The 11,240-nt window shown below is 37.9% G+C and overlaps 1 protein-coding gene across 1 annotated transcript in view; it reads right to left on the bottom strand.

Moving 5' to 3' along the window:
- Nucleotides 1-2,374: 2,374 nt before the first annotated feature.
- LOC109101405 (envoplakin-like) overlaps nt 2,375-11,240 on the bottom strand; it is a 10,300-nt gene continuing 1,434 nt past the window's right edge. Inside the window, exons 2-13 of the mRNA XM_042732264.1 lie at nt 11,121-11,237; nt 10,827-10,981; nt 10,638-10,735; nt 9,329-9,501; nt 9,014-9,192; nt 8,758-8,896; nt 7,243-7,387; nt 6,913-7,103; nt 6,557-6,640; nt 6,357-6,461; nt 6,181-6,273; nt 2,375-6,094 (exon numbers count right to left, since the gene is read on the bottom strand). Of these exons, the coding sequence (XP_042588198.1) occupies nt 2,624-6,094; nt 6,181-6,273; nt 6,357-6,461; nt 6,557-6,640; nt 6,913-7,103; nt 7,243-7,387; nt 8,758-8,896; nt 9,014-9,192; nt 9,329-9,501; nt 10,638-10,735; nt 10,827-10,981; nt 11,121-11,237 (4,950 nt within the window). The 3' untranslated portion in view covers nt 2,375-2,623. The remainder of the gene's footprint in view (nt 6,095-6,180; nt 6,274-6,356; nt 6,462-6,556; nt 6,641-6,912; nt 7,104-7,242; nt 7,388-8,757; nt 8,897-9,013; nt 9,193-9,328; nt 9,502-10,637; nt 10,736-10,826; nt 10,982-11,120; nt 11,238-11,240) is intronic.

The following is an 11,240-nucleotide window of genomic DNA, read 5'->3' on the forward strand; positions in this document are numbered from 1 at the left end:
ACAAAATACAGCTTGCTATTTCTTTTCTTTGAATTTTGGGGTGAAACAAGCTAAAAAGGTTAAGATTCATCACCTCCGATGCTCACGTGTCTGAAAACAAGTCAACTTCAAATTTCACCCAAAAATAAAAAGTAAATATATATAGCATTATTTTCTGACCATTTAACCCTAAATTCTCGTTTTTTAAAGAAGTAATTAATATATGTACATGTAAGTGTGAAATTTATTTGCAGAGTATAATGAGTGATTTGGGGGTGAGGTTTGGTGGCGTCATGGTCTCTGATGCGCAGACATCTGTATTATGCTGGAGTTTATGCTGCTGTGATCCACCAATCTTGAATTTCAGAAGTGCCAATGTTGAAAATATATGATATAGTTGTTCAACTTTATTTTTCTATGATATAAATCAAAATGTGTTGTTTATTATTATTTAAAAGCAGTTTGACTGTCAGAAGATGTTTATGATGAAGCCTCACCAGCCGCCTGCACCAATATTATCTCAATATCATCTCAATATCGTCTCAATATCATCTCAATATCATCTCAATATCGTCTCAATATCATCTCAATATCGTCTCAATATCATCTCAATATCGTCTCAGTATCATCTCCATCAGAGTTCGAAGTTTTTGCGATGCCTGCTGTAGATGAGCCATTATTTAAAATATAAATGATAAAATAAAAAATCTTTTTGTTTTACATTAATAAGAATCTGAATTACTTTTACATTACAATTTTAACTCGATTAATAACAAAACAACAAGAAAATGGGCAGATGTTCATAAAGAGCTAAAGTTATGTATTGCTTATTGGCAGTTTGCTTATAAAAGTGTCAACTTTATGTTCAATAGTTTGACCATCTTTTAAAATCAAACTAATCTGTAAATATTCCAAACCAGATGGGACGTTTAGAGACTAAAACAATACCCATAACCAAAGCTGTTTGCTTCATTGTGACCTAACATAATGTCAATGTTTTTTAAATTACGAGTTTAATATCATTTTCGTCTGGCACTGAGGTTCTGGATTTTAAAACAACCAATATTCAGATTCAAGTATTTTGCATAAATTATATCAAATAATAGCACAGTATCTTAGATGTAATATAGCTCCAAGTTAAAAATATCAGTATGGGTTTTTCAGTGACCAGTTGTAATTTTACATTTTTTCCTGCTGAACATTTTGTTACAGCCTTGTACAGACCAGCCAGATGCAGACCAATAGACAGATTCAGGCTAACCATGACTGAAAGGTTTAAAGCCATATAGATGATCAGCATGTGTTAAACAGCCATAGGACATGTAGTTTCCATTTGTGTATGGATGATGCTCTTTGGAAGACAATGAATGAATGAGTTTGAAAACTGGACCAAGTTTACGTCAGATGTATCTTAGGTAAAAATTATGTAAACACTCTATATTGTTTTTGATGGTGAAGGAATAATTATTTGTTTGCGCAAGGATTTTGAGACGTTTGACTTTTGCACAACTGTATATGACCGGAGGGGATTCTGTGGTGATCAGGAACAATCTGAATAAAAGAACTTTGATTTGTTTGCGAATTAAAAATGTGCATATGATTGCAACTGTACTGTGATATTTAAATAACATTATCTTTATCTCTCTCTCTCTCTCTCTCTCTCTCTCTATATATATATATATATATATATATATATATATATATATAAATATTTTCAATATTTTTCCAGTCATACATTTGTATGAAAAAATAAATAAATACAATTTCAGATGGTAAACATTTATGTGTGTACATTTATGTGTATATGTGTTGTTTTTATGTGTAAGAACACATGTGAATCAGTTAAAATACTGTTATTTTATAAGTAATATTATTACTATTAGAGTGAAATGAAAATTTATGCTTCTTAGCATTTTCTTGGTTAAAAATGTTTAATGTTTATGCCTTTATTATGAGGGAAACCTTTTATTATGGAGCAAAACTCTGATAAATTCTAGAAACCCTGTACTGACGAGATTCCCAAATATTTTGTCAGCCGAACCCCTCCGAGGTAAAATAATAGTTAATACTATACCACAATACTATAAGTTAATAATTTAACGTCATATTTGCATGTTCACAGTTCTCTGAACTTGTTGAGTCACTATATATGTAGATAAACATTTAACTATATCAACTTTTTTGCTAGTGTATTGTGATTTTAATATTATTATTTTTTAAATTTTAGATTTTCATGATTAATTGATTTTTATTAACTCACAAATCGCCTGCAGTTCCCTCTCAAACCTCTAGGGGAAATTTGGGAAACCCTGCTGTTGAGCATTTTCATTCAGAGATTGAATTTACTGTAGATATTCACTTTTCCTAGCTGAAAAATTATTACATACACAGTCACTTTAGGTGCACATGAAATAGGATGTTTTATTATATATGAAGTTCAAAAAGCAATTCAGCCTATTCATTAAGACAAACCAGAAAATAGTGAGTAACTGCATGTTAAAAACAAAGACAGGAAAAGATAAACTCCTCAGTATGAGAGGCACCAGAGACTATTTATCTTATATATGGGTATGAAAAAAAGCCCTAGAATTAAAAGTCCCTTGCTATGCAGTACTTAAATTTGTTATCACTCTTGGGGTTGTCTTTATCTTTTGGAGAAATTGTAGCTGGAATAGGATGTAGCGTCAACAGTGTCAGTCGAGGCAGCTGGGAGCAGGAGCAGCCCTGTAGTGTAGTCCCTCTTGCATCGAGCCATGGCCTCCTTATACGTGATCTTTTCCTTCTTAGTAGGGTCAATCACGTTCTTTACGAAGGCCGAGTCATCCTGAAGTTGCTTGGCCACAGATGCATCGATCAGTTTTGTGTCAACAGCATGTTCCAAGTCAATGCGACCTGCTCGTTTCGGGTCTACCAGTCCGCCAGTCAGCATCTGCGCCTCCATGAACCACATGGCACTGTCATTTGAAATCATTCCCCTGCGGGCAGCTTCTCCTACTGACATTCGCTCTTTGGACACAGGGTCTTCAAAGCCAGTAAAGGCCTTCTGGGCACTGAGGAGTTTGTGAAGATGGCTTGAATCAATCAATCCACACTCTGCTGCCTTGTGAATGGAGAGTTTGTCTTTCTTGTTCAGGTCCACAATACCTCCGGTGGCGGCCTGAGCTTCCAGAAGCCTCATTGCTGTGTCTTGATCAATCAGTTTGCGTGTCAGTGCACTTCGTACAGACATGCGGCTGTCTGTGGTGACATCTAAGATGCCGGAAATCGGGAAGAGCTCATCTCCACTGGTGATCAGCACTGAGTTTAAGTTGCTATTGCTGGAGTAGGACAGGCGCCGCGTCAATGAAGAGGAGTTGTAGCTCTGGCTTGTTGGTGCTAGTGTCTGAATAGTTGTTGTTTGAGTTGCACTTAGAGGAGGGAAGGATGTTGACTTCTTCTCCCCTGCAACCAGAAGAGCAAACTCTGAAATGGTCATTTTGCCCTCTCTGTAGCGCTGAAGGTCATACTGGGTCATTCTGCCATTTTGCAGGGCTGTCTTGATGGAGTACTGCTTTCCACTTTTACGATCCTGCAGAAGTGTGGTCTCACCTTCAGGACCGGTGGTTGTGATTTCCTCCCAACTACACTCAAGCTCTTGGAAGTGGATGTACTGATTGCGATCAATCAGACCTTCAACATAGGCATCATAGGCTGACATGTCTTTGCCGGTCTCTGGGTCCAGAATGGTGACTTTGGTGGAGACGTTGGTCTCTCTGGTGTTTGTCTCTGTATGTTGTGCCTCCTTTGCTTGTTTCTGGAGCTCCATAATAGTAATTTCCCGTCGGTTGATAAGCTCTTTCACTTCCAGTATTTCTCTTTCCAGGCGCTGGATCTCAGACTCCAGCTTGATGCTGTTTTGCCTGCTTACTTGGTTCCTCTCACTCAAGAGTTTGGATTGATGTTGGAAAGTTATGGTGATCTCTTGCTTTTGAGACTCCAGTCTTCTCAACTCCTCGAGAAGTTCATTCATCTCTTTCTTGATTCTATCCCTGTAAACAATCAAGGTGGTCTCTTCTTGAGAGAAATGTGTTCTTGTTGTCTGAATTCGAGTTATTTTGTTGTTGAGTTGCATAAGTTCTTCATCTTTGAGGGCTCTAGCATTCTTCAACTGGGTGAGTTGGACTCTAAGGCTTTCTCTCTCTGCCTCCACCGTTTGGTCCTTCTCAACTCTGATAACCTCTTTATGGATGACCCTCTCCACAGATTTCTCTTTGGTTAGAGACTCTATCCTGATTTTGAGGTTTCGAATATCTCTCTCCAGGTGGGTAATACTGGCACCCTCGCTTTCCATGGTAATGCGAAGGTCAGTGATTAGTTTGTCGACTGTAGGGTCTCTCTCAACTTTCAAAACCTCCTCTATAACAATCTTTTCCTCAACAGGTGTTGGACAAGTTTCAAGTTCATAGATTCTAGCCTTGATTTGTCTCAGCTCTGTCTCTACTAGGATCTTCTTCTGCCGATCCACAAGCTCCAGCTTTTTCTCCAGCTCCAGGACTAGAGATCTCATCTGCTGCACCTCCAGTTCTAGCTGCCTACGAACCTTGATGGTCTCTTCCAAAGTCTTGACTAACCTCTCGTGGGCCAGAATCTGACTGGGATCTGTCTGGAGGCGCACAATTTCTTGGACCACAACCCTTTCCTCTGGTTTCTGTCTCTCCAGCACAATGTACTTGTTTTTAAGGTCAAACACATTCTCCTCCACCGTTCGACGACGTTGAACTTCCTCACGTACTTCCCTCCTGAGATGTTCAGCTTCCTTCTCCAGAAGAGGGTCATTTTCATACCTTATTAATTCTTTGGTCACCACTTTGGTCTCCACCTTTGATCTTTCGGCCTTCCACTCATCCCTGTCCTTGCGTAGACGAATCACCCGATTCATAGTGGAGTCGAAATTGGTTCTCAAAATGATGAGCTGCTCATTCAACCTCTTAATTTCTTTGACAATTTCAGGACTCCTCTCTTCTTTCACCAACTCTCGAGTCACTTCCTTCAGTTCAACCTTGGGCTTCTCGGAGCGCAGAGTCTTCAGATCCACCATAATCACGTTGATCTCATTCTCAATGCTAGTACGCCGTCTGCTTATTTCAAGAAGCTCGTTTCTCAGCCGTCTCAGTTCCATCTCTGTCTCAGGGTCAATTCTGTAGATCTCATGGATGATCTCATTAAACTCTATCTTTTGTTTGATGGTCTCCACTTGGCTGTAGCGGAGCTGAAGGCTGGAGAACTCTTTCATCAAAATATTGTATTCACGGACCAGCTCTTCCAGGTGTACACGGAGGGTCTTGGACTCTTGTAGGAGTTCGGCATCCTGCTCCACCTTTTTCACCTCCTTGATGATAGTTTTCGGTTGTATAGTTGGAATAATCCTTTCCAGATTATTGATCTGACTCCTTATCTGGAATATCTGATCATTCAGGTTCTGGCATCTGACACCTTCATCAGAGATCTCGCTCTTCAAGTTTATCACAGCTTTCAGCATTTCGGGGTCTTTTTCCAGCTTCACAACCTCTTTCAAAACCAATTTCTCTTTTATCACAGGCCTCTTGCTCTCCAGGACAGTAACTTCCGTTCTCATATGTACCGTTTCACTCTCGTGCACTCGAATTTCCTCCCTTAGTTTGAGTATGAGCTCCCTGATCCTCGTGGCTTCAAGATCCAATTTGGGATCACGCTCAATTTCTGTAAGTACCTTTGTCACAAGCTTGGGCTTCACTTCGATAATTTCACGTTCACAACTGACAATTTTTTTGTTGACAATCTCAATTTCTGTGTGCAGTTTGGATCGTTTATGTATCTCTTCTGTTACCCTCCTCTTAAGTGCTTCCAAGTTGGCCTCCAGCTTCTGATCACGGTAGTAATGGACAGTTTCCTTTTCTTCCACTCGCTCCACACCTCTCCGACTCTTCAGGGACACCATCCGTTTCCTGTAGGTCACTAAATCATTCTCGGCATGAGCACGGCGAGATATTTCTTCAGCCAGCTCTTGCTTCAGACCATCAACTTCATCCATGTCTCTCTGCTGACTTTGCATTTGAAGTTGCTGCCTTACCACCACATGGCTCACAATTTCATCATTCTATTCATGGGAAACAAATAAATATATATTTAGGTTAAGTTAAGAAGTTCATGGTAGCTTTATACCCTTCAACAACATTACAGTACCTTGTTGATGAGGTCCTTGGCCAATATCACTTGATTCAGTAGTTGATTATTCTGTGCTGATACTTCAGAGTAAAGGTTCACAATATCCCTTTCCTAAAGTAACCAATTGTACAGATATTTGGAAATGTACATAAACAATAAGTCATTATTATGGTCATTGTGGCAAAGCAACCTACCTTCCTCTGCACAGCTTCAGCCAGGGTGATGTAATCAAGTCTTTTTGTGTTTATTTCTGGTTTTCCCAATGCACTGCGGTATTTGTTAGAATTCAGCTCATACTCCTGAAGACACAGAAGCAACCGATCATTTACATTTAAGTTAGAACTGACATGCGAAATATGCAGTAGTATGATCATGTTCAAGATGGCCATCGTACGTTAAGAACGCCCTGCAGTTCACGAGAAATTTTCACCACCCGGTTTACATCATCCTGCTTTCTCTTGATGTCTTCAACTGCCCTCTGCAACCAAATTTTTTTTATATGATATTAAACTATTATCCAACATATCTGAGATGCCACTAGTGGCACTAAACAGAATTGCAAAAAATAAGCAATCAATATACTTAGTAATAGTAATACCATTAGTTCTAGTTGTTTTTACATCAAAAATGATTTATTCTTTAAGAATGAATACATATTTACAATAAATATTTACGCTAATATTAATAATAATAAAAAATGTAAAATAATTAAATGAATAAAAATCAACCATTTTAAAACTTAATACTGACCAACTGAGAGATTTGCTTGGCATAGATTTGCGACACACTTTCACCAGGCCGAACTTCATTGTTGGGCATATTGATGAGGAAAGCAGTGAGTGACTGTATGGCACTGTTAAATTCCTGATTTTTATTAACAGCCTCTTGCAACAGAGTTATCCTGTGAAGTAAAAAGTTTACAGATAGAGTTTTAAAAGACTGTAGCACTGTAAAAAAGCAGATTTGCCTCAATAAAAAAAAAGACGTCAACACAAGCAAGATGAGGTGCCGTTTTTTTTTGATATCTCATTTTTTGTGGATGTTTTTTTTTGTTTTAGTGTAGATTTCTCATGTGGTTATTGACCTCGGTCTCTTGGTGGCGGATATCAGGGCAATACTCCTGAAAGCACTTCTGCAGGGAGCTACATGCCTGCTCTGTGACGTCCAACTCACGGTTTAGCTGCTGAATGTCATCTTTCTTGGATATAACCTCTTTTCTCATGGTCTAAAGAAAAAACAATTATAGACATACAAACAAATCATTACAATGTTTTGAATGGGAAGTTGTACCATATCCAAACCATTCCTGCTTAAATTTCAGGACTGAATCTAAAAGGGGAAAATATTTAGGTAATAATGACTTGAACTGGCAAATTGGTGTGTTTCTTTCATAATGCATAATACAATACAATTCAAAAGTTTGGGATCGGTAAGATTTTATTAAATGTTTTTTAAAAGAAGTATCTTCTGCTCATGAGGCTGCATTTCCTCGATCAAAACATAGTAAAAACAGTAATATCATGTAATATTATAAAAATTTATTAAAATCTATTTAAATATATGTTAAAATGTAATTTATTTGTGTGACCAACATTACTCCAGTCTTCAGTGTCACATGATCCTTCAGAAATCATTCTAATATGCTGATTTGCGCATCACTGTTGAAAACAGTTGTGGCGTTTCATATTTTTGTGGAAACCATGATACATTTTATTTTTTAGGATTCTTTGTTGAATAGAAAGTTCAAAAGAGCAGCATTTATTTGAAGCAGAAATCATTTGTAGCTTTACAAATGTCTTTACTGTTTTTTTTTTTTTTTTTTTTTTTTTCATGTATAAGAAATTCATGTATATTTTTAAGGAAGTAAATGAGAATACTATAAATAAAGACACATCTTACCAGCAGAGGGCATCATTGACTGACAGCCAAAACACTGACCTAAAATCGCCCGATTTGAAGCGTATCAGTTACACAGGATTAGTTTTTAAGCTATGTGTATGTAAATTAATTGTTACTTCAGATGCTATCTGCGATGTTTATGGTCTTTTCGGGCAGGATAAGCGATATATTGAAATCGTTTAGGTGGGTTTGTCTGCTGCGCACTTGCCGACACAAGTATATATATATCTGGTATTAGTATCAGAAATGGATTCGGATAAACAAGTATAACATTAGAAGCCTTTGTTACTATATTGCTCTATATTGTATTGAAATTCAAAGCTTACCATACATCATGTTGGAAATAAAGCTTCATGTCTTGCATAAGTCCGTAGCATACGCAGTCAGTATTACTTCTCTGAATAAGTTATAATGCATTTATTATTTATGTCCCGATGGAGCACTATCAGTTTCAGACTCTTCAAGATTGCGCGAACTCTATGGAGTTTTACTAGCATTACATTTTCAATAGGAGTAAAATGTCATGTTATGTATGGTTAATTAATTATTAATTGAACCAACGTTTAAATTTTTAACTGCTTCAAAATGAATGCTGTTAACAAAATTTTTAACGAATACCAATATGGTGGCGCGACGGCTTAACTTTTATGATGTCATGAGCAATCCAGTTCTCTATTACAGATCAGTGGTGTCTACCTGCAGCTCTCTGGAGTGGTTGCGGATGGCATTGGGTTCATCTAATATGCCAGTGTCTGCAGTCAACTGATCCTCGAACACATTCAACATATTGCACACCTTCTTGATCTGTTTCTCCAGGAACATGGAAGACGTGACCCTGAAGAAATAATCCCAAGTTTTTACTATAGTATGTCTCCAAAAACCATAGAAATACCACAATACATTATGAAGCCTTGCATGTGTGATTTACTGCAGGCTTCTTGTTGTTTCTTACTTCTTGTTGTAGAGATCAGAGAGGGCGGTGATGTCATTGATTTTGTTGTTGATTTTGCTCAGTTTTAGAGGCAGCGAGGATGTGGTGGGCCCCAGGGGTTTCTGGGATATCAGGGGCTCCATGTCCCTCTGAGCCGATGCTTTCTCAGCCTCCAGGTTTTTTAGAATCGTGACAAAACTCTGGAGAGATCAAAGCAAACTGAGAGTCAGTCAATGTTTTATACATACTTTTTTATCCAGCATTTGTTTCTCCTTTGACCAACTAAATAACCACATTAAGACTCAATAATCTATTGGTTTTGATTCCTGCTCTTACATCCTGGTCTTTGATTCTGGAGGACAGATCTCCGATGGGGGTGGCGCGATCTAACGGAGACCTCATTAAGTTCTGCATGTCTTTCTCTAACTTCTGCAGGTCTAAATAGATCTGTTCCAGCTGGCTGTCAATGAGGCCGGCCTTCGCGCTGTCAGGAACGGTGGCCACAGCAACTGTCAGGAGAAATAACATCATTTACGACTCAAATTTAACATGATAAGTCACCCTCAGGCCATCCAAGATGTAGATGAGTTTGTTTCTTCATGGGAACAAACACTTGCTCATCAATGGATCCTCTTCAGTGAATGGGTGCCGTCAGAAGGAGAGTCCAAACAGCTGATAAAAACATCACAATAATCCACAAGTCCACTACAGTCCATCAGTTAATATCTTGTGAAGAGAAAAGCTGCGTGTTTTGTTTTGTAAGAAATAAATAATTTAATATTTATTTTGTTTTTTATTTAGTTGGTTGCTTCTAGATTATGTGTGAGTAATCATTAATTAATTCAGTGAAAAAGTCCATCTCCTGTTGTATATCACATCAAAATCCACCAACATATACATATATTTTGTAAACAGTGTTTGATCTGTGCAGATTTCTCTCCTGATTCAGACCAGATGACTTTTTCCACTGGAGAAAGCAGTATTAATGTTTATGGTATTTTAGCTGCAATTGTGATGTTTTTATCATCTGTTTGGACTCTCATTCTGATGGCACCCATTCACTGCAGAGCATCCATTGCTGAGCAAGTGATTTCTACAAATCTGATGAAGAAACAAACTCATCTACATCTTGGATAACCTGAGGGTGAGTACATTTTCAACATTTTTGAAATTTAAAATTTAATTCTTTTTGGGTGAACTGTTCCTTTAACAAAAAAAAAAAAAAAAAAAAAAAAAAAAAAAAAAGAGAGAGAGAAAAATGCATTAGTTTAAACAAAATAAACATTAACTGAAATAAACTAAAGAAATGCTGCCTTGACAACTTTAAGTTTTTTTTTTATATATATATTTTAAGTTGAAGTACAAAAATAACTAAAATTAAATAAACTTAAATTAAAAACTAAACGTTTTTAAAACTATATAGTCATATTTAAAATGACCCCCCCCCCCCAAAAAAAAAAAAACACACACAACAAAATTACTAAAACTTGAATTAAAATTAAAATTTAAATTAAAAATAAAATATAAAATCTCCCAGAAAACACACACACACACACAAAATAAACAATAAAATGAAACCTATTTCAAAATATAAACAAAATCAATGGTAGTATATCAATGGTAAATAAATAACACTGCTTCAGACCTTGTTTTACGAACTGCGTAAACTCCACTGCTGGTCTCTTCACCTGGGCCTGTAGAGCCGACCTCATCCTCTTCAGATCAGAGAAATCTCTGCTCAGACTGAATACAAGACACAAACACAGGAATGTTAATACAGGAAGCAGCTGGGAGAGCTAGATCTGCACTTCCTGCATCTCAGGAGCTTTCTTACCCGTCCACCCTGTCGATGGCAGTTGTATCGGGCGGAGGGATGAGGAAACAGACTCCTGGGATGAGCTTGGTCTCTCCCGTGCTGGATTTCACCTCCCAGATCTTCTCTCTGGGATCAGAGACCAGTGCGACCTTGTCGCCTCTTTTCACAGAGTCCTGCAGCAGAGAAACGTTTAGCACAGTTTGTCCTCCACTGATCGGCTTTGTCTGATAAATGTCTGCACTGTCACTGTTGATTGATTTAATGCATCCTTGATCAATAAAAGTATTAATTAATGTCAGAAAAGGACATTACCTTCTCAGTGCTCCAGTCACACAGAGCGATGGCGCCGATGGGTTTGTCTGTGGTGCTCCGGCGCAGGTGTAGAGGAGCGATGCTGGTGCAAAGCTCTCTCAGATCTGCGGGAAGATGCTG

Source organism: Cyprinus carpio, chromosome A3 (assembly GCF_018340385.1).
Source record: "Cyprinus carpio isolate SPL01 chromosome A3, ASM1834038v1, whole genome shotgun sequence".
In the NCBI taxonomy this organism is placed as follows: domain Eukaryota; kingdom Metazoa; phylum Chordata; class Actinopteri; order Cypriniformes; family Cyprinidae; genus Cyprinus; species Cyprinus carpio.